Source organism: Aphelocoma coerulescens, unplaced genomic scaffold, assembly GCF_041296385.1.
Source record: "Aphelocoma coerulescens isolate FSJ_1873_10779 unplaced genomic scaffold, UR_Acoe_1.0 HiC_scaffold_39, whole genome shotgun sequence".
NCBI classification, from domain to species: domain Eukaryota; kingdom Metazoa; phylum Chordata; class Aves; order Passeriformes; family Corvidae; genus Aphelocoma; species Aphelocoma coerulescens.
The window spans coordinates 2,195,498-2,215,778 of record NW_027183733.1 but is presented as its reverse complement, the minus strand read 5'-3'; the positions used below and the strand labels follow the sequence as shown (position 1 = coordinate 2,215,778).

The following is a 20,281-nucleotide window of genomic DNA, read 5'->3' as shown; positions in this document are numbered from 1 at the left end:
GTGCTTTGGCACTCAGCCAAGAGCGCACCTGCTATTGCGGAGACACCCTTTACACACCTGTCCTATTGCATCAGCCTAATGCATATTCATAATCAATCATGCCAATTCAAACTTCCCCCCCAAACTAGTTTACATGTTCCAGGAACTGTTTAGCATGGCTCCTCCTTGGATCTGCCTTTTTAGAGCACGCGCATTTCCTGGCTGTGGTTTCAGTCAGTTTTTATTATCACCTCCAGGGTGGGCTTTGGTCGATGGTTTCTGCAGACGGCAGTTGCCGATAGCTGGCATGTCAGTAGCAGGGGTCTTCATCATCCGTTCATTGGATGTTATCCAACCAAGCAGACAGTTCAATTATCGCAAGCATAACTGTATCAGCTATTTCACTGTTATGTCTAAGTTTAGTTAATGGCAGAAATAAAGGCATTAGTTATTGTTGCAAAACTGTATCTTTATAACAACGATACTTTAACATTAAATACTTTAACATTGTTATTTAAATACTTTAACATTATACATATAGCATCCATTTTAACATTTGCGGAAAGCCAATATTATAGTATGTATTTATCACACATTTATGGCTGTGTCTTCGAAGTTTGGCTCGCAACAGCGTGTCCCACTTACAGAACTGACATTACAGCACACAAACTCATGCAGCCCTTATAAAAAAACAACTTTACAACCAGACTATTTTAACAACATTAAACATTTTAACATATACCATTGTCTTAATATTTCCCAAGGAAAATATCATAATATTTAATATTATAACTCATAATGTAATTCATAACCCATAAACATATGGCAAAAGCCAACTCTCAATAAGTTGTTTGTAACACCCCACAAGAGTAGATGGGACCCCCAGATCCCCCAGACCTCCCAAGATGGGAGATCCCCAAGACCTGCCCACCCCCTCAGATGCAAGGAGAACATGTCCTGTGGGGGACCCCAAAATCAGGGGGCTTTAAAATTGGGGGACACCCCAAAATCATGCTGTAAGACCCCAATATCAGGGTGACGCCCCTGCCAAAGAAGCTGGGACCCCCGAGCTCCCCCACATGGGAGGAAAATGTAACTGGGGGAGCATGAAATCAGAGGAAACCCCAAAATCAGGGGAACCCCCCCGAACGCTAGATGGGACCCCAGAACACCAAGACTCCCACAGAGCCTCCCCCCCTACCCCCCCCCCCCCCCCCCCCCGGGTGGAAGGAGAACACGTCCTTGGATGTGTGGCCTGGGGGTGTCACCAAAACTGTGGGAAAAACAAAGCCCTCACACAACATTTTTAATGTTAGAGAGTCAAGGCATTACTTTATTCTGGCCAGGATATTGTTCTGGCCAGGATGTACCCCAGAAATCATCTCATCCACACATAGCCCAGGTGTGCAGAGAGAATCATTCCATGACACATGGCTTCTACTAGATTTTCCAGATCTTTTATACAGTCAAAAGTCATAGAAACAAATTGGGTCAGTGTTCATTGGTCCCAAGTGAGTGTAGTTCTTAGCAATTGCTCTCCTATGGAATCCAGATTTCTTCTCTTCTGATGTTAATTAGATCTTCATTCCTTGATTTTCTTATCAGTCTTTTCTGGAGGAGATGTCTCCAACTCTGCCAGAGGCAGAGTCTGGGGTAGATGTTCATAGATGGCCGCTGATGTTCTGTTGATGTTCCGTCGATGGCCTTCATCTCTTTGGGGCTACTCCCAGTCTGTTGAAATGCTAAGCCCATCTCAGGCCTCACCTAGAGAAACAATGCCCTGGAAAGAAGCTTCAGTTCCCTTCTCCGGGGCAAAGGTGAAGAAACCTGGCTAAAGTTATATAAAAAAAGTGGTTTTAAACTGGTTGGTTTTCCAACAGGGGGGGTCCCTTGGGCGTTTCTAGGGGCTAACAGGGGGGTTTGGGGTGGCTCCGGAGACATTCTGGGAGTCTGTGGGAGGTGAGATGGGAGTTTGGGGGGCTCTAATTAGCTTTTAATCCACCCTAGGCAAAGATATTAATATTCATAATCCTATAAAGTCTTTGTTCTTCTTCCCAAAGTTCAGGACTTCAGCATGACTTTGGCTGAGCAGCAGTCCGTGCCAATTAGTAAAGCTTACTAAAATAGATCATTTGATTTAGCTAATTGTAATGCTCATGGATCGTGTGTTTTACAGGGGGCACATACTAAGGGGGGACACGGATAGGTGGATCGGGAAGTCCCAAGTACCTTCCAAGTACCGCAGCCAACAGGGAAAGGGAAGGAGGAGAAAATGCGGCCAGGAAATGAGGAGAAAAGAAGGCTACTTGCTCCAACTAATTGGGAGAGACCCCGTTGGACACACACCTGACGGACTTTCTCCCTTTCTCCAAATCAAGGCAATTTTACAGGACTCCTCGGTCTCCTTTGTGGACACGAACTTCTAGTGAGGTGAATTTTACCCACTGCGGGGTGGGGGGCACAGGAGCTCCTCTGCCTGGGGAGGGGGGAGTATAAAGCAGTATAAACCAGTCCAGACTGGGGCAGGTGGGGAAAATTCAGAGTCACAAGGGGCCAGTGGCAGCGAGGCAGGGAGGGGCGGGAGTGATCGGCCGGGGAGGGGGAGAGGGGGAAGTTCCAGCCTCAGCCGGACCCCCCTCATTGACTGACAAGTGGGGAGCGGCTCCCGCCCAACCGGCGGGCGGGGAAAAGCGCCCTCAGTCATTGGCTGGGCGGGACAGGGGGCGGGGCGAGAGCTGTTCCCGCCTCAGCCCAACTCCCCTCAGTCATTGGCTGGGCGGGACAGGGGGCGGGGCGAGAGCTGTTCCCGCCTCAGCCCAACTCCCCTCAGTCATTGGCTGGGCGGGACAGGGGGCGGGGCGAGAGCTGTTCCCGCCTCAGCCCAACTCCCCTCAGTCATTGGCTGGGCGGGACAGGGGGCGGGGCGAGAGCTGTTCCCGCCTCAGCCCAACTCCCCTCAGTCATTGGCTGGGTGGGTACCGGAAATGACCCAACAAAGCCTCAAAACCTTTTCAAAACTTAACAAAACTGACAAAAATGGAATAAATTTGTATAAGTATAGAAAAATTTAAGGCTATATTTGTTACATTTAAAGAATGGAGGGTTGAAAAGGCGGACTGTGCACAAAAACGTGGCAAAACCAAGAAAACCCCCAAAACCCCTTTAAGAATCCCTCGGGATTAAGTGAGATTAAGTAGAAGCATAATAAATATGAATAAAGAAGTTAAAGCTATACTTAACATATAATTAAAAAATGGGGCGGTGTGAAAGGGGCTTCGGGTGCTAAAATGCTTCAAGAAGGCATCAAAAAACCCCAGGTGTTATAAACGAGGTGGGAAACCTTTTGGCAGGCTAACTTGTTTATTAATTAGCAACTGAGAACGAGGATCCAAGATAAGCTCAGACCCTACACTACAAGCCAGAAAAATGAACAATGTGACACATCGAGTACTCCCTTGGACCACAAGTTTCCACCAGAGAACCTGGTACAGAGCACTTGGTCAGTTTTTATTGTCTCTGTCACCTCCAGGACTGGTGCGCTTTCAATCTCACTGATTGGCCACTTTCCGGTGTTCTGATTGCCTTTTAACATGGTGCATCCTTGACCAATCATTTCTAATTGGATCCATTCCATTGGTCAGCTCCTTTTCCAGTCAGGGTCTTGGGTACTGATATCGTCTCATGGGGTAATGGTTCTAAAAGGATCCTTCTATAAAGTCCATCAGGTTCCTGTTGTACCTGCCTCTAATGGTTATACCCATGCATTGCTTCCTGTACACACGCGCACTTAACTCATTAGCTTATAACTATTTAAATTCATAGTACATTAATTAGGCACTTTATTTAACAATTCATCAACTAATTATCGATATATAGGTAACCAGCCCGGGAAAGCCAACCTGCTATAACACAAGCACCAAATTCCCCTCCTGCCGGGGCTGGCTGTCCAGCAGCTCAAGTAGGAGAGTCCTCCAGGAGCTCAGGGGAGCTGAGGCCCCCGTGCTGAGGCACAGCCCGTGGAGAAAGGGGTCAGTGGCCCGAATGCGTGCTTTGGGAATCAGAGCTGGGTTCCTAAATCCTGTCGGAACTCTCTCTCCCCGACCTGTGGTGGCTGAGGGTTGTATGAGGGAAGGGTTTGCCAGCCATGAACTGGACTTGTTGATCATCTGAGCTCCGTTCAGGGGCAGTGTGGGAGCCTGTTCCTTTCCCCTTCCCCAAGGGCAGAGTGTTGGTGAGGGCTGGAGTTGGAGGCTGTGTCTGCCCCCACAGCCGGTACCGTGGGGCTGCGGATGCTCCTGCCCACGTGGGCTTGTCTGAGCTGGGCTTTCTGCCTCTTTCAGGTGTCCTTGCTGCAGTCACAGCTGGCCTGAGACCAACAGCACTGGCAGAACTACACTGAGAGCTGTGCAAGGACCAGCCAGGAGCTCAGACCTTCACCGGGAGCTGTCCTGCTCCTTTGCAGCTGTGCTCAAGGAGCCCAAAGCTGCTGTTCTGGAAGCAGAGACTCGAAGCTGCATCGGTCTCTGAAGCTGAACTTGGCAGTGACATCCCTGGGCCGTCAGTCTCTGGAGAGAGTCTGGAGAGGCCCTGGAGAAGGCAGGTGCCGCTCTTCTCTTCCCCAGACGATTTGTACCCTGCCAGAAACCAATTCCTGTCAACTGGGGCACAAAAATTCTCCCTAGGACACAGATGAATGTTCTCAAAGATGAAGGAGTAAAATATCTACCAAAGCTTTTCCAAGCATTTGGTTCTGGAAGGTCTGTTCCTAGCGAGGTGTTCCGGTTTGGCCAAATTTAGAAATATATCCTCTGAGAGAAGGCACAACCACCCCTCCCCCACCAGGTTTGGGAAAAAATAAATTTTCCTTGAAGGAAAGTGAAGGAGATAAAACTATTTATTGAACAAACACACGGGAAAAGGAAAATAATGCTAAACAATAAAATCTCTCGCTGTGGAGAAAAAACCTGGGAAAGTGTTAGAGTCCTCCTGTTGGTCTCCTCAGAGCTGGGGCTTGGCCCAAGGCCAGGCCCTCTGCGCTCGGTGGAAAGTCCTCCTGATGTGTTCTAATATTGTAGCAGTCCAGTGGAAAAGGGAGAAAGTCCGAAATTCCAGGGAAGGAAAAAAAAATTCACCTCTCTCTCCGGAGAAAAAGAAGCTGAACAACTGGCCAAAAGCTGACCGGGAAGCCGCAAGCCAGGTGCCTCCTCCCTCCCCTGCCGCAGCTGGAAAAAAACCCCGCTATCTGTGTGTGACCTTGAACAAGCTGCAAACTGCTTTGAAAAAGTTGTGCTCAGTTTAGAGGCATAGAAATTAATTTCTGGGCATAGGCAGCGATATGGGCTACACATCATAAGGTCACCCCAAGACACAAGGAATCTTTGAAATAAGCAGCAAGACTTTTCTTCTGCCTAGAAGACCTAGTGATATGTTGCCAAACAGAGAGCAGAGAAAAAAATGCACTCGTGTCTGTCTCGGGATTCTGAATCTCTTTTATGAGCCTTAAACACTGCAACTCCTGGCATTTCTCTGTAGGAATTTGAAAAGACCCTGAAACACCATTTTTCCTCCTCATGTGGCTGTTCTAGATGCAGAGCTTTACTTTCCATGAATATTTGTAAGCACCAAGAACCTTTTGAGGCTTTTTCTTACACCTCCCCTTTGTCAGGGGAGACAGACAAATTCCTGTGACTCAGGAACTAAGCGCATCCCTAAAGAGCATGCGGGTCTCAGGAATGCTGAGCCTTAAAACTGATGCTGTCTGGGCCAGCAACTTTGAACTCATGTTATGAGCCAGGTCCCTGCCCAGCTGCCCAGCTGGGCTGTGGGGATGTGGGGGTGCTGGTGCAGGTGCCGGGCAGCAGTGAGCTGGGATGGGTGGAGAGCCAGGGGAGGGCCTCTCCAACAGCCCCTGGAATGTTGGGGTTTGCAGCCTGGCAACCATCAACAGCCCATGGAATGTTGGGGTTTGGAGCCTGGCAACCATCAACAGCCCATGGAATGTTGGGGTTTGGAGCCTGGCAACCATCAACAGCCCATGGAATGTTGGGGTTTTCGCCCTGGCAACTGTCAACAGCTCCTGAACATTGGGGCTTTGACCTTGCAACTGCCAACAGCACTTTGATCTTGTGCTCTTGACCCTGCAAAGGCCAACGACCCTTGGATATTGGGGTTTGACCCTGCAAAGGCCAACGGCCTTTGGACATTGGGGTTTAGACCCTGCGAAGTCAAACAACCTTTGGAGATTGGGGTTTGACCCTACAAAGGCCAACGGCCTTTGGACATTGGGGTTTAGACCCTGCAAAGGCCAACGGCCTTTGGACATTGGGGTTTAGACCCTGCGAAGTCAAACAACCTTTGGAGATTGGGGTTTAGACCCTGCAAAGGCCAAAAGCCTTTGGAGATTGGGGTTTAGACCCTGCAAAGGCCAACGGCCTTTGGACACTGACATTTGGTCACTGCTCGTGCCAAGGGGCAGATGGAGACCCGGCGGGTGAGTGAGAGAGCTGCTGCCCTCTTTGTGCCAAGCCCAGCAGGGGCCTGGGTGGGCCTGGGCTGTGCCACTGGGAACAGTTCCCTTTGGGAATAGCAAGGGATTAACAGTTGGCTGTTCCAGAGCTAGCAGCAGCTTTGGTGCTGGCCATGGGGACAGGCCTGGGAGGGAATGGGGGGGCTCCTGGCCATCCCAGAGCACACCCACATCTCCTCCTCCGTCCTTGTCCCACTGGAGGGTGTGGGCACAAACAAGGGAGCAGCTTTCACTGCCTTCCCCTCAGCCCAATTCACAGCGCAGCCTGAGCGCTTCCCAGAGACAAGAATGGGTTTCTCCCAGACATCTCCAAGATGATCCCCAGTGGTGCAGAGGAGGCCACGAGGATGATAGGAAGATGCTCCAAGGGCTGGAGCACCTGTGCCAAGGGAAAAGGATGCAAGAGTTGGGGTTGTCCAGCCTGGAGAAGGTTCCAGGGTGACCTTCCAATGCATGAAGGGGCTGGAAGAGAGCTGGAGAGAGTCTTAAGCCAGGGGCCTGCAGGGAAAGGACAGGGTCTAATGGGATATTGGGAGGGAATTCTTCCCTGTGAGGCTGCTGAGGCCCTGGCACAGGTTGCCCACAGAAGCTGTGGCTGCCCCTGGATCCCTGGCAGTGTTCAAGACCAGGTTGGATGGGGCTCTGGGCAATTCCCCTTGTGGTGTTCTAAGAAGTGATGAGACACCTTCCAGCATGTTTGTTTGTGCTGCTGTCAACCTACTGGGCTGAAAATATTCCCAAGGAAGGGAGGAAGGAGCTGAGCTGGAATTCCAGGCTGGGAAGCATTTAGAGGCGACTGCCTCAGGGGCAGCCATGCAGTCTGAGTGTGCTCTTCCCTGTGCTCTTCCAGGGAGCTCGAGGCCTTTCTCACCAGGGACGTTTCTCCAGAGCCCCTGAGGTGAGTAAACTGTGCTGAGCTGGCTCGGATTTGAAACTGGTCCTCCACAAATGGACACTGGTTCTTGTGGAATCAGAAGAGGCATCTCAGTGGTACTTTGGAATAGGAACAGAGTACCTGACTAACAGCTGGATGTGGGCTTTCAGGTGCTGTTAGACGGCAGTGACAGCATGGCCAGTTCCATCACCGGCGCTGACCGTTCCCAGCATGCAGCCTCCAGGAACAGCCTCTCAACTCTGACATCCACTGATGCACAGCATCCCTTGGAATTGGTTTGGGAAGCCACAGAGAATTGTGGGCGCTTGCAGCGATGTTTTGAGAAAATGGAGGAGCGATGCAAGAGGCTCAGTAGCCACCGGGAGCACATAGACTCTGTGATGGAAGAAATCAGAAGGTGAGTGTTTCTTCCTCCTCCTCCTGCGTTCCAGAGGCAATCTGCGTCCAGGTCTGGGAGTTCAGAGGTGTTCTGGGCAAAGAACTCACCTGCCCTACCATGTGTAGGCCTCAGTGTGGCTCTTGAGCATCGTCCTGTCAGGGCTTTTCATGCTCTACTGTGACTCCCAAGGCTGCCTGGGAGATGCACAGCGATGTTGGAATAGAAGACTCCTTCCTCTCACCGTGCTGCTTCCCTGAATTCTGTTCTTTGAGAGCCCCTGTCCAGCCACTGCTTCTCACTGAAGGAAGGCAAAATCCTGCCTTCCTTTCCCTTTGCCTCTGGAGGATTTCCTTGGGAGGGAAAGAGCAAGGTCTTCCTTAGCCCACTGCCCCCAGCTCCATTGTGGAGGGCTGAAAATGGGATCGATGGCTCTTCAGGCCTCTTCCTTCTTCTGACTGAGCCTTGTCTCTGCAGTGACTGTGAAAACCTTGAGAAGTCCAAGGAAAAGCTGCAGCAATGCACTGGAATCCCGGAGCCAGGAGCCTTGAGTCTGCGCCAGAAGAACAGCAAGCAGCTGAAGGAAGCGTCAGCCCAGGCGGAAAAGGCGGAGCAGCAGCACAGGATGGAGGTTGGTTTTGGAAATGAGGCTGGTTTTCCGTTGAAAACTTGTCTTGCCCCTTCTTGTACAGTGGAGGACTTGGCTGCACTCGAGGGAGAAGACCCATCACTGCAGAGGGAGCTGGAAGTCAACAGGCAGGCACTGGAGGAATTGCAGCTTCAGAGGGAGCTGCTGGAGCAAGAGGGGCATGATGTTACCGTGGCTCTGGACACCTTATTCCTAGGCAGCACCTGTGGGAGTGGGAGTTGTGCCAGCCAGATCAGGCCAGATGCTGTTTCTGGCAGTAGAAGAGAGGGACACTGCTGTGCACACCTGGCTCAAGATGGCACATGCATTTATTAGCCAGGCATATGCATGTTCATCAGCAAAGGGTTACATGCTTCTGCAAAATTTGTTCCTTTGGGCAGCCCCAGAGCCTCTAAAAGAGGGAACGGAGCTGGGGAAGGGTCTGGAGCACAGGTGTGACAAGGAGTGGCTGAGGGAGCTGGGGGGGCTGAGCCTGGAGAAAAGGAGGCTCAGGGGACACCTTCTCGCTCTCTCCAACTCCCTGTGACAGGAAGGTGCAGCCAGGTGAGGGTTGGTCTTTGCTCCCAGGGAACAAGGGACAGGACAAGAGGAAACGGCCCCAAGTGTGCCGGGGGAGGTTTGGATTGGGTGTTACAGGAGAGCTGTGAGAGAAGGGTTTGTTTCTGATGGTCTCTGTCAGACAGTCTCAGTTCTGGAGTATGTGGTAGGTTTGGCAAATACCCAGCAGAGGTTTTGCTTTTGAAGAGAAAAGCTCAAAACCACAGTGTAGTCTTCAGGCTTGAATACCAGCAAGGGCCATGAGACACCTTCTTTGTGTAAGACAAGTAAATGGTATTGTCGGTGTGAACTGCTGCACAAAGAGAGTCTGCTTTGGCCACATCAGCCAGACTGCCATCAGTCACTAAAGGACTGCTCACCACAAGAGCCGTTTCCCTGCCAGGCATGCCCTCGTTGCAGAGAGCTGCTTTGCACACTGGAGGAGGGGACACTTTGATGTGGGTTTTGTCCGAGAAGGAGAAACCCTGTGAATTTTCACTTGCTTCAGCAAGCAAAATTGCTTTCCTCAACCATCCTGAAAATGTCCAGCACAGGAATAGATCCTGATAGACATTTTGTTGGTAAGGGAGTGTGCAAGGAGAACTGGTGTGATTTTTTGCAAGGCTGGAGCTGTGGGAGATGACAGGCTATGGGGCTGTGTGGAGCATGCCCTCCATGCCTTCTACATTGAATTTGGGGAGGTGAAAGGTGAACAGGGCTATCTTTGGGCCCAGGAATGAGCCCTCTCACAGGAAGCCCGGCAGAAACATCAGCTTTCCGTTGGGATTTTTGTGCTGCTCTTGTGCTCTGTTTTCCTAAGACTTACCTCGGAGGATCTTCACTGTTCTCTTAAGGGTCCTCTTTTGGTGTGTACTGGTCGGTGTCCATAGCCAAACTGAGTTTGTAGGACTTTTCTTTTGTGGGCACAGGGAGGGCGCAGCAGGAACGCTGACAAGAGACAAATCTTTTTAAAGACTCGCCTGGAGTATTTCTGAACAGCAACCCAGAGATGTCTCCTGGGCTGTGTTCTAAGTCACTTCCTGGGAAGCTGTGTCCCCCCCAGGGCAGACAGTGGCCCAGGGGAGCAGCAGCCGAGTGCTCTGAGAGCGCGTGAGCCCATCAGTCTTTGCCTCTTGCCACACAGAGTTTGCAGGGGAAGTGTCAAGCCCTCTGCTCTTTCCTTCTGTGCAGGTCCTGCTGGAAAAGCAGAAGGAGAAGAATTCTTTATCAGAGACACTGCTCCAAACTCGGGGACAGCTAAGCCAAGCCTGCCAGCAGGTGCAGCAGCTCAGGCAGGAGGTGAAAGAGCAGCAAGAGAAGGGGCAGGTAAGTCTGAGCAGGCAGGGAACAGAGTGCAGGGCAGTGGCAAGGGCACAAAAGGCAGGTGCTGGGAGTCAGGAGGCAAGGGCTGCTTCAGGCCCTGGCAGCACAGAGCCTGGCAAGCTCCAGAGCTCAGGCCCGGGAAGCAAGGCTTGCAATGGAAGCAGAGCTGGGTAGAGAAGCCAAAAGAAGTCGCTGAAGGAATGGGATTTTGAGAGAGCAAGTGGGAAAAGCTGAGCCTGAGGGCAGGTCGCAGGAAGTTGCTCTGCATTTTGTTGCCAGACCATCCAGGCAAAGCTGCAAGCTGAGCTGCAGGAAGCTCGGGGGGAGATCCAGGCAGCGCAGAAGAGGCACAAGGAAGAATTACGAGGCATCAAAGAGGAAATGAATCTCCTCCTTGAGCAGAGGGAGGCTCTACAAAAGCAGGTGAGTGAAAGAGCAGTGGCACCGCAGCATCCAGCAGGGGGTCTGTGCCCTTCTTGCTTTTCCATGGCAGAGCAGCAGCTGCTGGGGTGGTCCCTGGGGCTGCCTCGTGCTCTGGGCTCCTTGGCAGCTGCTCTGAAGGACCCTCGGTGCTCTGCTGAATCTCAGCTGCTGCCCTGGACAGCTGGACTAGTCCTCTGGGCTGTTGGCCAGCAACCATCAGCACGGATTCCTGCTGGCCTCTTCTTGCTGGCCTTGGTGTGGGAGGTGCTTTTTCAGGTGCCCTTGGTGGGCCACGTAGAGATTGAAACAAGTTGTCCGTATGCATTGTGAATCTGGTGCTCTGAGGACAGGGAGAAATGGAAAGTTGGCCTTTGCCTTTTCTCACAGCCTCTGCTGTGGCTGACAGTGACAGGCTGTGGCTGTAGCCTCTGACTGCTTTGTTCTGTTTGACTGGAGGTGGGAGAGTTGACATCTCAGCTGGCAGCCTCCAGAGAGTCCCAGGCAACGATTGTTCAGAGAGCCCAGCAAGATGTGAGGGAGGCCCAGAAGCAGTCAAGGCAGAAGCTGTTGCAGGTTGAGCAGCTCCAGAAGATGCTGGAGGAGGCAGAACATCAGAACAAGGAGCTGCAAGTGCACCTGAAGAACTTGGAGATGGAAAGGAGTCAATGGGAAGAAGTGGCACGCCAAAATTCGGGACTTTGGGCTTCCTTGAACACCCTAGAGAAGGAAAAAGCCAGGTAAATGAAAGCCTGTGGGACTCTGCCTTGTGGGAATGGATTCCCTCTTTGCCATCTTTGCACTGGCCAGGGGCTCTGGCAGCATTTCCTATGTGGCAGAGTTCTGAACTCTCCGTGCAGACGCGTCTGGTTGTCTGGATGTTGTGTTTCATTTTCTTTTCTTTCAAGCCTTCAGTTAGAGTTTTTCTGAAGACAAAGGCTTTTGGAGTAGCTCTTTCCCTCTAGGGGTGTGTTCTGTTGTGAGGTGGGTGTGCTAACACTGCCCAAGCTGCAGTGTAAGGAGCTGGACACATCCAGCAGCTCCGCCTTGGGTCCTGTAACTTGAAGCCTTTGGGATCTGGACCAGCCTGGCATGCTGATGCCTTTGCTTGGCAGAACCATCTCAAGGCCCTGATTGCTGACCTAGGCCAGATTCCCCTCAAAGGCACCCAAGAACCAAGAATGTCTCTGTTGCATCGTTCCTCAGAAAATGCCCCCAGGTGCCTGGGGGGGCTCAAGCAGGGTCCCTGCCAGCCTCCAGAGTCACAGGCAATACTGACTGTGCAAAGAATGCAAGAGACAAGACCAAGGTTAGCGGGGCCCCTCCAGCTGACCAAGTCCTGCCGGTCTTCAGTGCCACAGGATTCTTCTTTTGAGAAGAAGACAAAGAAAGGGCAGGGCCCTCTTGCTTGCCTGCAGGTTTCTGCATCTTCCATCAGGTTGTGCTCCAAGGCTCTGTTGCCACTTCTGCTATCGGCCTTTGTTTCTCCAGCTGGAAGTAGGATGGGTGCTGGTAAATCTTAGGGAACTTCCCCGAGATCCTCTGGCTGTAGGGTGCTGCTCCTCCTACCTGGACATACAAGATGGGGCAAGGAAATGTCTCTTCCATGTTGACCAAACCTTTCCCCCTTGGAGCCTGCGTAGTCAGAAGAAAACTCTTCCTCTCCCCTAATCTCTTCATGGCAAGACTTTGTTAGGTCTATATTCACATTCCCATCTCAAGAAGAAGGTAGGACATGTAGGCAGGAACTCCTCATTCTTTCATGAATAAAAGCAGAGTGGGCACATGCTGGGCTGTGACTGCAGGGGGAACAAACAAACAGCCACGTTGTTTAGACAAACCTCATCAGACAGAGCAGTTTTCCCCGAGGTGGTGCGAGTCCTAAGAGTTCCTAAAATGTGATACCGTGTAGTAATGAGTTGCATGCTTCCCTTTTAGGCTGCTTCTGTCTCTGGAGGAAAAGAACCTGTGCCTCAGAACACTGGAAGAAAAGAACCAGGCACTGAACAATCAGGTGTCTCAATTTCGTTCTGCTCTTCGCGAGGCCGAGCAGCTCTGTGCAAACCGCACAGGACAAGTGCTGAAGCTCAACGCCCAGGTAATCTGTGCCCTGGCGTCCTCTTCTCCAGGGACACACATCATCACCTTTGGCTTGGAGGCCCCAACTGCTTTCCCCTCCCAGCAGCATCCACTGCTGCCGTGTTCTGCCCCGGGGTGCTGCTGCACCCACAGGCCAAGGCTGGATCTGGTGTCTGCTGCCGATGTTTTCCTCCGTTCTCTCCCGGCTCCCAGCAGGAAATGTGGGAGGAGAAGCAGCAGCAGACTCCTTTGGAGCTTCTCCATCCCTCTGTTAGCAGTGTTGTCCCAGATGGAGTTGGTGCCTGTGCTGGGCACCGAGCAATGTGGGCACACAGACGTGGCTATGGCAGGCTGGGGAGGGCACTTCCAGCGCAGCCAGTTCAGCCGGTGTTCAGAGCTGCAGCCTCAAGGATGCCCATTGGCTCCCTTTCCCTATTTTCAGGACACTTGTTTCCATTGGAATCCTTGGCTCTGTGCCTTCTGTTTTGGGCATGTTTTTTTGCCTGAAGTCATTTCTCCTTTGTTACTTGCTCTACTGCCTGCTCTGCTGCCTCAGGAGCAGCCCTGTCCCTGAGGCTCTGTGCATCCATCTTCCAGATGCGGGCCCTGCAGAAGGCAGTGCTGGAGATGGAGGCTACCCAGGCAACTCGAGAGAAGCAGCTGCTGCAGGAGCTGGAGGAGTCCCGAGCAGGAGAACGGAGCTTGAGGGACTCTGTGCAGGTGCTGGAGGCTGAGGTGTCTGAGCTGCGTAGGAAGCTCCAGAGCTCTGAGAACAGAGCAGAGGCCTTGGCCACAAAGTGTCAGCAGGCCAGTGGTGCTCACCAGGAAACTCAATCCCAGCTGGACAAACTGCTCCTGGTTCTCCACCACGTGATCAGGGATAGCAGAGACTTGGTCACCTGGAGCTCAGGCAAGTGTGGGAGGCTGGGAGAGCAGGTGGAGCGAGGGGGTGGTTCCTGGTCATCCTGGTATGACACACTCACCCTGTCAGTTCAGGCTGACTCAGGCCTTGGGAAGTCTTGTCTCCCTGCAGAGACACAAGTCCATGTTTGTTTGTAGAGAAGTGATTAGAGTCAGAAGGGAGAAGGGCCCAAGTCCTGTCAAGCCACAGGGCCCATGCAGTTGTCTTTGGGGCAGTGCTGACATTAGTGGTCATCAAAATAACGTCAGCCTGTGACACACATCCTGCTGCAAGGCGAGCTCTAGGACAATGACAAAGGCACCTCCTCCTAGGTAGAAAGAGGCCTTGTTTGTTGGAGACTGTTGGATTAAATCTTGAAAGAGAATGTCTTCTCTTTTCAGAAAAGGGTCATGTCTTGGGCCTAAGTGCTTCTCAGGATGGGGATGTCCCCGCAGAGCTCACAGTGGACAGAGTGTCAGCAGCTCTGCAAGACCTGCAGCAGCACCTGGAGCATTCCCAGAAAGATCTGGTAATATGCACCCAGAAATCCTGTCCTGCTGCTGGGCTGCTGGACAAGCAGAGTGCCAAGGCCAGGATGGGTGGAAGTTCTTGTAGGGGGGTTGTCTCACTAGCATGGGGAGGAAGGAGGATCACGATCACATCTACCAGTACGGTCCAGCTGCCCTCTCCCACCTGGGCTATTTCTGCTTTAGTGTTTGTAGCCCTTTGTCTCCTGCCAGCAGTGGCACTGACAGGTGATTCTGTTCCTCTTGCCTCTTCCAGAATGATGCAAGGAAGAAGATACAGGCCTTGGAGCTGGAGCTGGGCATGGGGCAGGCTGAGAGGGACAATCTCAGAGCCAGCAATCAGGAGCTGCTGAAACAGTTGGAAGAAATTCAAGCAGGTACAGCTTCACCTCTCCCACCCGCTGCCCCATCCTGTCCCAGCAGGGATCTCTGATGCCACACAGAGGAAAAGGGCAGTGCCCAGAGATGGCAGAGGGGAAGAACAACCAGCAGGAGATTTCTCCATCCAGTGCCAGTGAAAGCTTTTTCTCGAGGAAGATGCCGTGGCTGGCAGTGCCATCTGGCTGTGCTATGGCTGATCCCGTGCACAGGTGGTGCCTTTCAGGTGCTGTGTCTGTGCTGAGGAGCTGTAGCTGGATGCCTCAGCTCGATTCCCCCCAACTCCAGGCCCTGCCAGAGCCCCCAGGCTATTGGCCTCTCTGGAGCAGGGCTGCACAGGCATCCCCGCTCCTTTGTCTCTCTTGGACTGCTCACTCTGCACAAGCCCAAGAGTAAAGACACTTTCCTATTCCTCTGAACCTTGCCCCTTGGAGTCCTGCTTTTTTCTCCTTCATTTCTGTCAGCTTTGGAAGCCCTTGCGGCCTTAGGGGCTGGCAAACACAGGCAGGCCAAGAAGACAGTGCTGTTGTCCCTGCAGGATGCACATCAGTTTGCCTTTGCTTTGCTGTTCTCATTCTCCTTCTCCTTCCTGCTGCAGCGATGTGGAGGGCAGAACACCAGAAGACCTCTCGAGAAACTGCCCTGGAGAAAGAGGCCATTGCCCTGAAGGAAGAGGGTGTGACTCTTTGTCAGGAGGTGGCATCTCTGCAGAGGAAACTGGAGAGCCTGGAGAAGGAAAGGAAGGATGTGCTGGTGAGAACGGCAGATGCCATGAAGGGCCATTTCCTAGCTATGTTTGGCCCTTGTGTTAATAGTTCTAAGGAGCACCTCTTTCCAGCTGAGCTTTTCAAACTGCATTCTTCTGAATAAGGAGGAAAAGATGTCGTAGTCATGTCAAAGCCAGTTAGTGCTGAGGCTGCTGGTTTTCCTCCATGCTGGAGTTTTGTGCCCTGTAGTTCTCAATGTCCACACTGTCTCTATGGACATTGCATGGTCTGGGCAATTCCTCGTGTCCAAACCCACGTCCAGATTTCAAATACCTGGACCTGGAACGAGGGGTGAGAAGGCCAAGTTTGCTGTTAATAGAAAGGTGTTTGGCCTTGGCCATCAGAGAGCAGCCAGTGGGGAGAAAAGAGAGAAAAGCAAAGTGCTGATGCAGATAAGGACGTGTGCCTGCAAGGGGAGAACTCGTCCTGAGTGGCAGCAGAGAATGACAGACTGATGTGGCCATTGCTGCTCCAAGAGAGGGCAGTGGGGCTCTCGGGGATGGTGCCATGGAAACTCTACACAGGAGAGCTCAAAAACCACTCCTGTCACCCCAGCTGCAGGGAATGAAATGTTGGGGGTGTTTGCTCTTCCCTTTCTCCCTGCTGGAGAGCACATCCTCATGGCACTGCCTAAATCCTGCTTAGCGTGGACTTGGAATCCTGGCTGCAGTTCTGGCAGCTGCTCCCCAAAGGAACACTCGAGTGGAGCTGCAAGAGGTCGGGGAAGGGCAGAAAGGGAGCTGGGATGGGCTGAGTGAGCTGGGAAAGACTCAGCGTCAAGGGCGGTCCCAGCAAAGGTCTGAGGCATCCCAAGAGGCAGAGAGAGAGGGGCAGCCTTTGCCTGCCTGTGGCAGGAGTCCCGATCTGGTATGAAAAGCAAACCGAGAGAGGGAATGAGTGACCTCCCTGTTTTGGCAGCGTGAACGGGAATTGTACGAGGAGCAGATGAGGGATCTGAAAAAGAAGAATGAAATGAAAACACTTGAAATTTCAAGAAAGGAAACAACGCAACAATTGGACGCTGAAAATGAAAGAAAACAGGAGGAGTTGGAGCATGGGGCTGCTGCTTTGAAGGAAGGCAGAGGAAATGCTCAAGTCCTGTGTGCTCCACTGGCCAAGTGTAAAATTGCCAAAGAGGCTCTGAAGAAACACTCAGCCTTTCTGCAGGGAAAGAGTCATCCCCAGGTAGGCACTGGCACTGATCTTCAGTCCACTGCAACGTCTCTCAAAGATTCCAATGAAGTTTCCCATGAAGAGGTGGGATTCTAAATCCCTGTCAGTCTAGGCCTGCTTGGGCAAAGCAGCCCGGGCTGCAGCAGGCAGCCTTGTGTGTCTGCCTGGCTCCAGCCAGAGACCATTGGCTGCCAGATTGTTTGCTGGCACGCCTGGAATGACTGAGGCAGCTCTGGAGCTGCTGTTCAAATCAGCTCCAGGCCAAAAGCTGGGCATGGGGAATTGCTTCTCCCGTGCCCAGGCAAGGGGAGGCAACATGTGTGGGTTGGATTTGGTGTGGAAAGGAATGGAGCAGGTGAGCAGAGTGATGGACTGAAGTGAGCAGAGTTCTGTAGCGAGGGCTGAAGAGCAGCTGCACTGCTGGAGCTTCGAGGATGCTTCCCCAGATGGAGATTTCTGAGGGACAGCTCTTGTGGTGTTTGAAATAAGGGAATCATCTCCTCTCTGAACACCCAGCAGGCTGTTGGAGCAGAAGGCAAGCGGCTGTCTGAGCACTCCAGGAGGGGTGTGGAATGTGTGCGGGACCAGGTTGCAGCAGCAGCAAAAGACAAGCCAGAGAAGCGTGAGCTCAGGAGAACTTTTGAGGTAAAGTGGGCTTTCACTGCCTCTGCAGAGCCTCAGGCTCCTCTGGATCATGACTCGTGTGCCCAGGCAGTGCTTTGGAGTCCTCTGCTTGTTTCCTTGCCTCTCCCTGTCCCTGCTGTGGGCACACCCCTTTGTTTGTTGTCTCTGTTGTGGCAGCCCATGGCTTTCACAAAGGCACCTTCACTCCGCTGCCTCCCTCCCTGGCCCTGTGTCCCCGGACACACACTGGCCTCTCCTGCACAGCCCCCAGCGAGAGTTCTTTGCCCCCAGTGCTGTCTGGTGCAATTGAGGGTCTGTGAGCAGAGATCTCCTTGCCTTGATGTCCAGAGGTCCTTTTGCCCCATGTTTGCTGACAGGTTTCTGTGACCCTTTCTCCCATCCAACCTGCAGGTGGAACATGAAGGGAGGAGAATCAGAACTTTTTGGAGAGTGTTCCCCCCAGACTACTTTACATTGCCTGTCTCCCAGTCTGACCAGAAAAATGCATCAACCTCTGAAAGACAAGAGTCCTCCAGTAGCTCAGGGGAGCTGCAGCCCCCGTGCTGAGGCACAGCCTGTGGAGAAAGGGGTCAGTGGCCAGAATGCGTGCTTTGGGAATCAGAGCTGGGTTCCTAAATCCTGTCGGAACTCTCTCTCCCCGACCTGTGGTGGCTGAGGGTTGTATGAGGGAAGGGTTTGCCAGCCATGAACTGGACTTGTTGATCATCTGAGCTCCGTTCAGGGGCAGTGTGGGAGCCTGTTCCTTTCCCCTTCCCCAAGGGCAGAGTGTTGGTGAGGGCTGGAGTTGGAGGCTGTGTCTGCCCCCACAGCCGGTACCGTGGGGCTGCGGATGCTCCTGCCCACGTGGGCTTGTCTGAGCTGGGCTTTCTGCCTCTTTCAGGTGTCCTTGCTGCAGTCACAGCTGGCCCGAGACCGGCAGGAACCCCTGGAGAGCTGTGCAGGGAGCAGGCAGGAGATGCTCTCGTTGAGTCACAAGGACCTCCTTACTTCCTAGGCTTGTCAGAGAGGAGACAGGGTGCAGCTGCATGCAGTCGTAGCCTCAGATTTTGTCCATAGTTTATGTTTAAAGGATTGCAGGTGTAATTGTAGGATTGTAGGATAATAGGTGTAATTGAACCTTTATACAACTGTGTTCCATAGGATGAAGGATATATTTATAGAAAAATAAAGTGTTTATTACGACTACACAAAAAGACCTTTATCAGAGTTATTGACTACCCAGTACAGAGAACTATAACTTCCGGTAGAGTGCATTATATTTGAAGCAACATGGAAGCAGTTATATTCAAGCCAGCAAAACCAATTAATAATTAAAGATTGATGCTTCTCACCCAAACCAATGACCGTGGGCAAATATTTCTGTCAGCCTCAAGGAGTGACCTTGAGGGGCATCCTCACTCCAGGGAGGAATCTGCAGATGGGAGACACGTGACATGAACCACTTTGGTGAGGGCAGGAGAATCCTGCCACATGTGGAGCTTTTGCATTTGTCCTTAGGAAACTGCAACCTGTTTTTTCTCCGAGTCACAGAATCTCAGGCTGGGGGAGGCTGGAGGCACCTCTGGAGGTCACCTTGCCCAGCCCCCTGCTCCATCAGGGCCACCCAGAGCTGGCTGCCCAGGAGGTGTCCAGGCGGCTTTTGAATCTCTCCAGGGATGGAGACTCCACCACCTCCCTGGGCACCTGCACCAGTGCTCGGCCACCCTCCCAGTGGGAGGAATTCTTGATCCTGGAAACACTCAAGAACTGGCTGAGGATGAGAAGGTCAGGGGTTGAGGTCCTAGTTTAGAATAAGGTAACTTAGCAAGGTGAAAAGCAGAATCACAGCCCTGGCTGACAGGAGATCAACTGAGCGGGGAACTTGTGATCAACCTCATCTCAGAAAGGAGGAATGTGGAAGAAAAAATTGTGGAAGAAGAATCAAGTTATCCAGAAGGAGTGAACAGACATTGCTGTGGAAGCAGTAGGGGAGGGGGAGAATAGTCAGGGAGCTCTTGAGCCAGGCATCCACCAGGTCTGAGGACCAGAGGAAGCTACAGGAGCTGTCTGTCATCTTCAAAAAAGCCTGGCCATTGAAGGAGGTTCCTGAGAACAGCAAAGAGTGTTACACCAGTCTTAAAGATGGGCACAGAAGAGGATCTGAAGAACTACAGGCTAATCAGCTCCTTTGGAATCCCTGGGAAGGTGATGGAGCAAATGGTCCTGGACACCCTTTCAAGCAACTGCGAGGGAAGGGCACTGGGAAGAGCCAGCACAGATTTACCACGGGGGAAATCATGGCTGGCCGACCTGATGGACTCTGTGAATAATGGGGGACCAGGGAGGGTTTTGCTGACACTGCAAACCATTCAACAGCCACACAGTCTCCTTACAGCCGGACTGGTGAGGTACGGACCGAGTGAGCGGCCAAGTGAATGGAAAACTGCCCGAGCCAGCAGGCTCAGTACTGCTGGATCAGGTGCAGGAAGTGGCCAGGCTGTGGTGACACCACTCACTGATCCTCCCTGGAGCCGGTATTACTGTTGATTAACGACTAATATTTACATGCAGAGGATGTCTCCTCTAAGCAGATGTGTGTCATGAAACTTTACACCGGGTGTTTATTCCGTCAGGATCATACACATTCATTACAAGGTGCTTCCGGGCTAATACATAAACATTACTTTCCTAGAACTAATTTACCCACCTCTGCCCCTTACTGGAAGTCCTTTTATGGTCTTAGAGGGTTGTCTAAAGGGGTCTCTGGTGGTCGTATTCGCTGAGAGCCCCCAAAATTGGAAGTGACCTTGCCTTGAACTTCTCTTAGGGCATGCACTGGTGTTTCTTGTTACATAACTTTGTCACAAAACCCACTTAGGTTCCTTATTATCTGTTTGTCCACTGCTTTCAGCTCTGTTTAGCATCCTGTGTGTCTACTTTTACATTCTTTTATCTAATTTGCTAGTTAGTCTTTAAGCTCTATTTTGCAACCGAAAATTTCTATTCTCCATGTTGTCTGTCACAGTGAGTGGCAGCGATGCATCTTCTGGAGAAGATGCATCTGGAGCCAGCCCCCATTTCTATGGTCCCTGAGGCTGACGGATGTGTCACGCACTGATGTCATGTC

The 20,281-nt window shown here is 52.0% G+C and overlaps 1 protein-coding gene across 1 annotated transcript in view; it reads left to right on the top strand.

Annotated features, from left to right (window-relative positions):
• The window catches only part of LOC138101668 (centrosome-associated protein CEP250-like), an 82,650-nt gene extending 64,929 nt beyond the window's left edge, over positions 1 to 17,721 (top strand). The window contains exons 26-35 of the mRNA XM_068999442.1: positions 7,356 to 7,403; positions 7,550 to 7,797; positions 8,254 to 8,407; positions 10,565 to 10,708; positions 11,165 to 11,445; positions 12,644 to 12,803; positions 13,382 to 13,591; positions 14,502 to 14,589; positions 15,189 to 15,343; positions 17,566 to 17,721. Coding sequence (XP_068855543.1) covers positions 7,356 to 7,403; positions 7,550 to 7,797; positions 8,254 to 8,407; positions 10,565 to 10,708; positions 11,165 to 11,445; positions 12,644 to 12,803; positions 13,382 to 13,591; positions 14,502 to 14,589; positions 15,189 to 15,343; positions 17,566 to 17,721 — 1,644 coding nt within the window. The remainder of the gene's footprint in view (positions 1 to 7,355; positions 7,404 to 7,549; positions 7,798 to 8,253; positions 8,408 to 10,564; positions 10,709 to 11,164; positions 11,446 to 12,643; positions 12,804 to 13,381; positions 13,592 to 14,501; positions 14,590 to 15,188; positions 15,344 to 17,565) is intronic.
• The last annotated feature ends 2,560 nt before the right edge of the window (positions 17,722 to 20,281 follow it).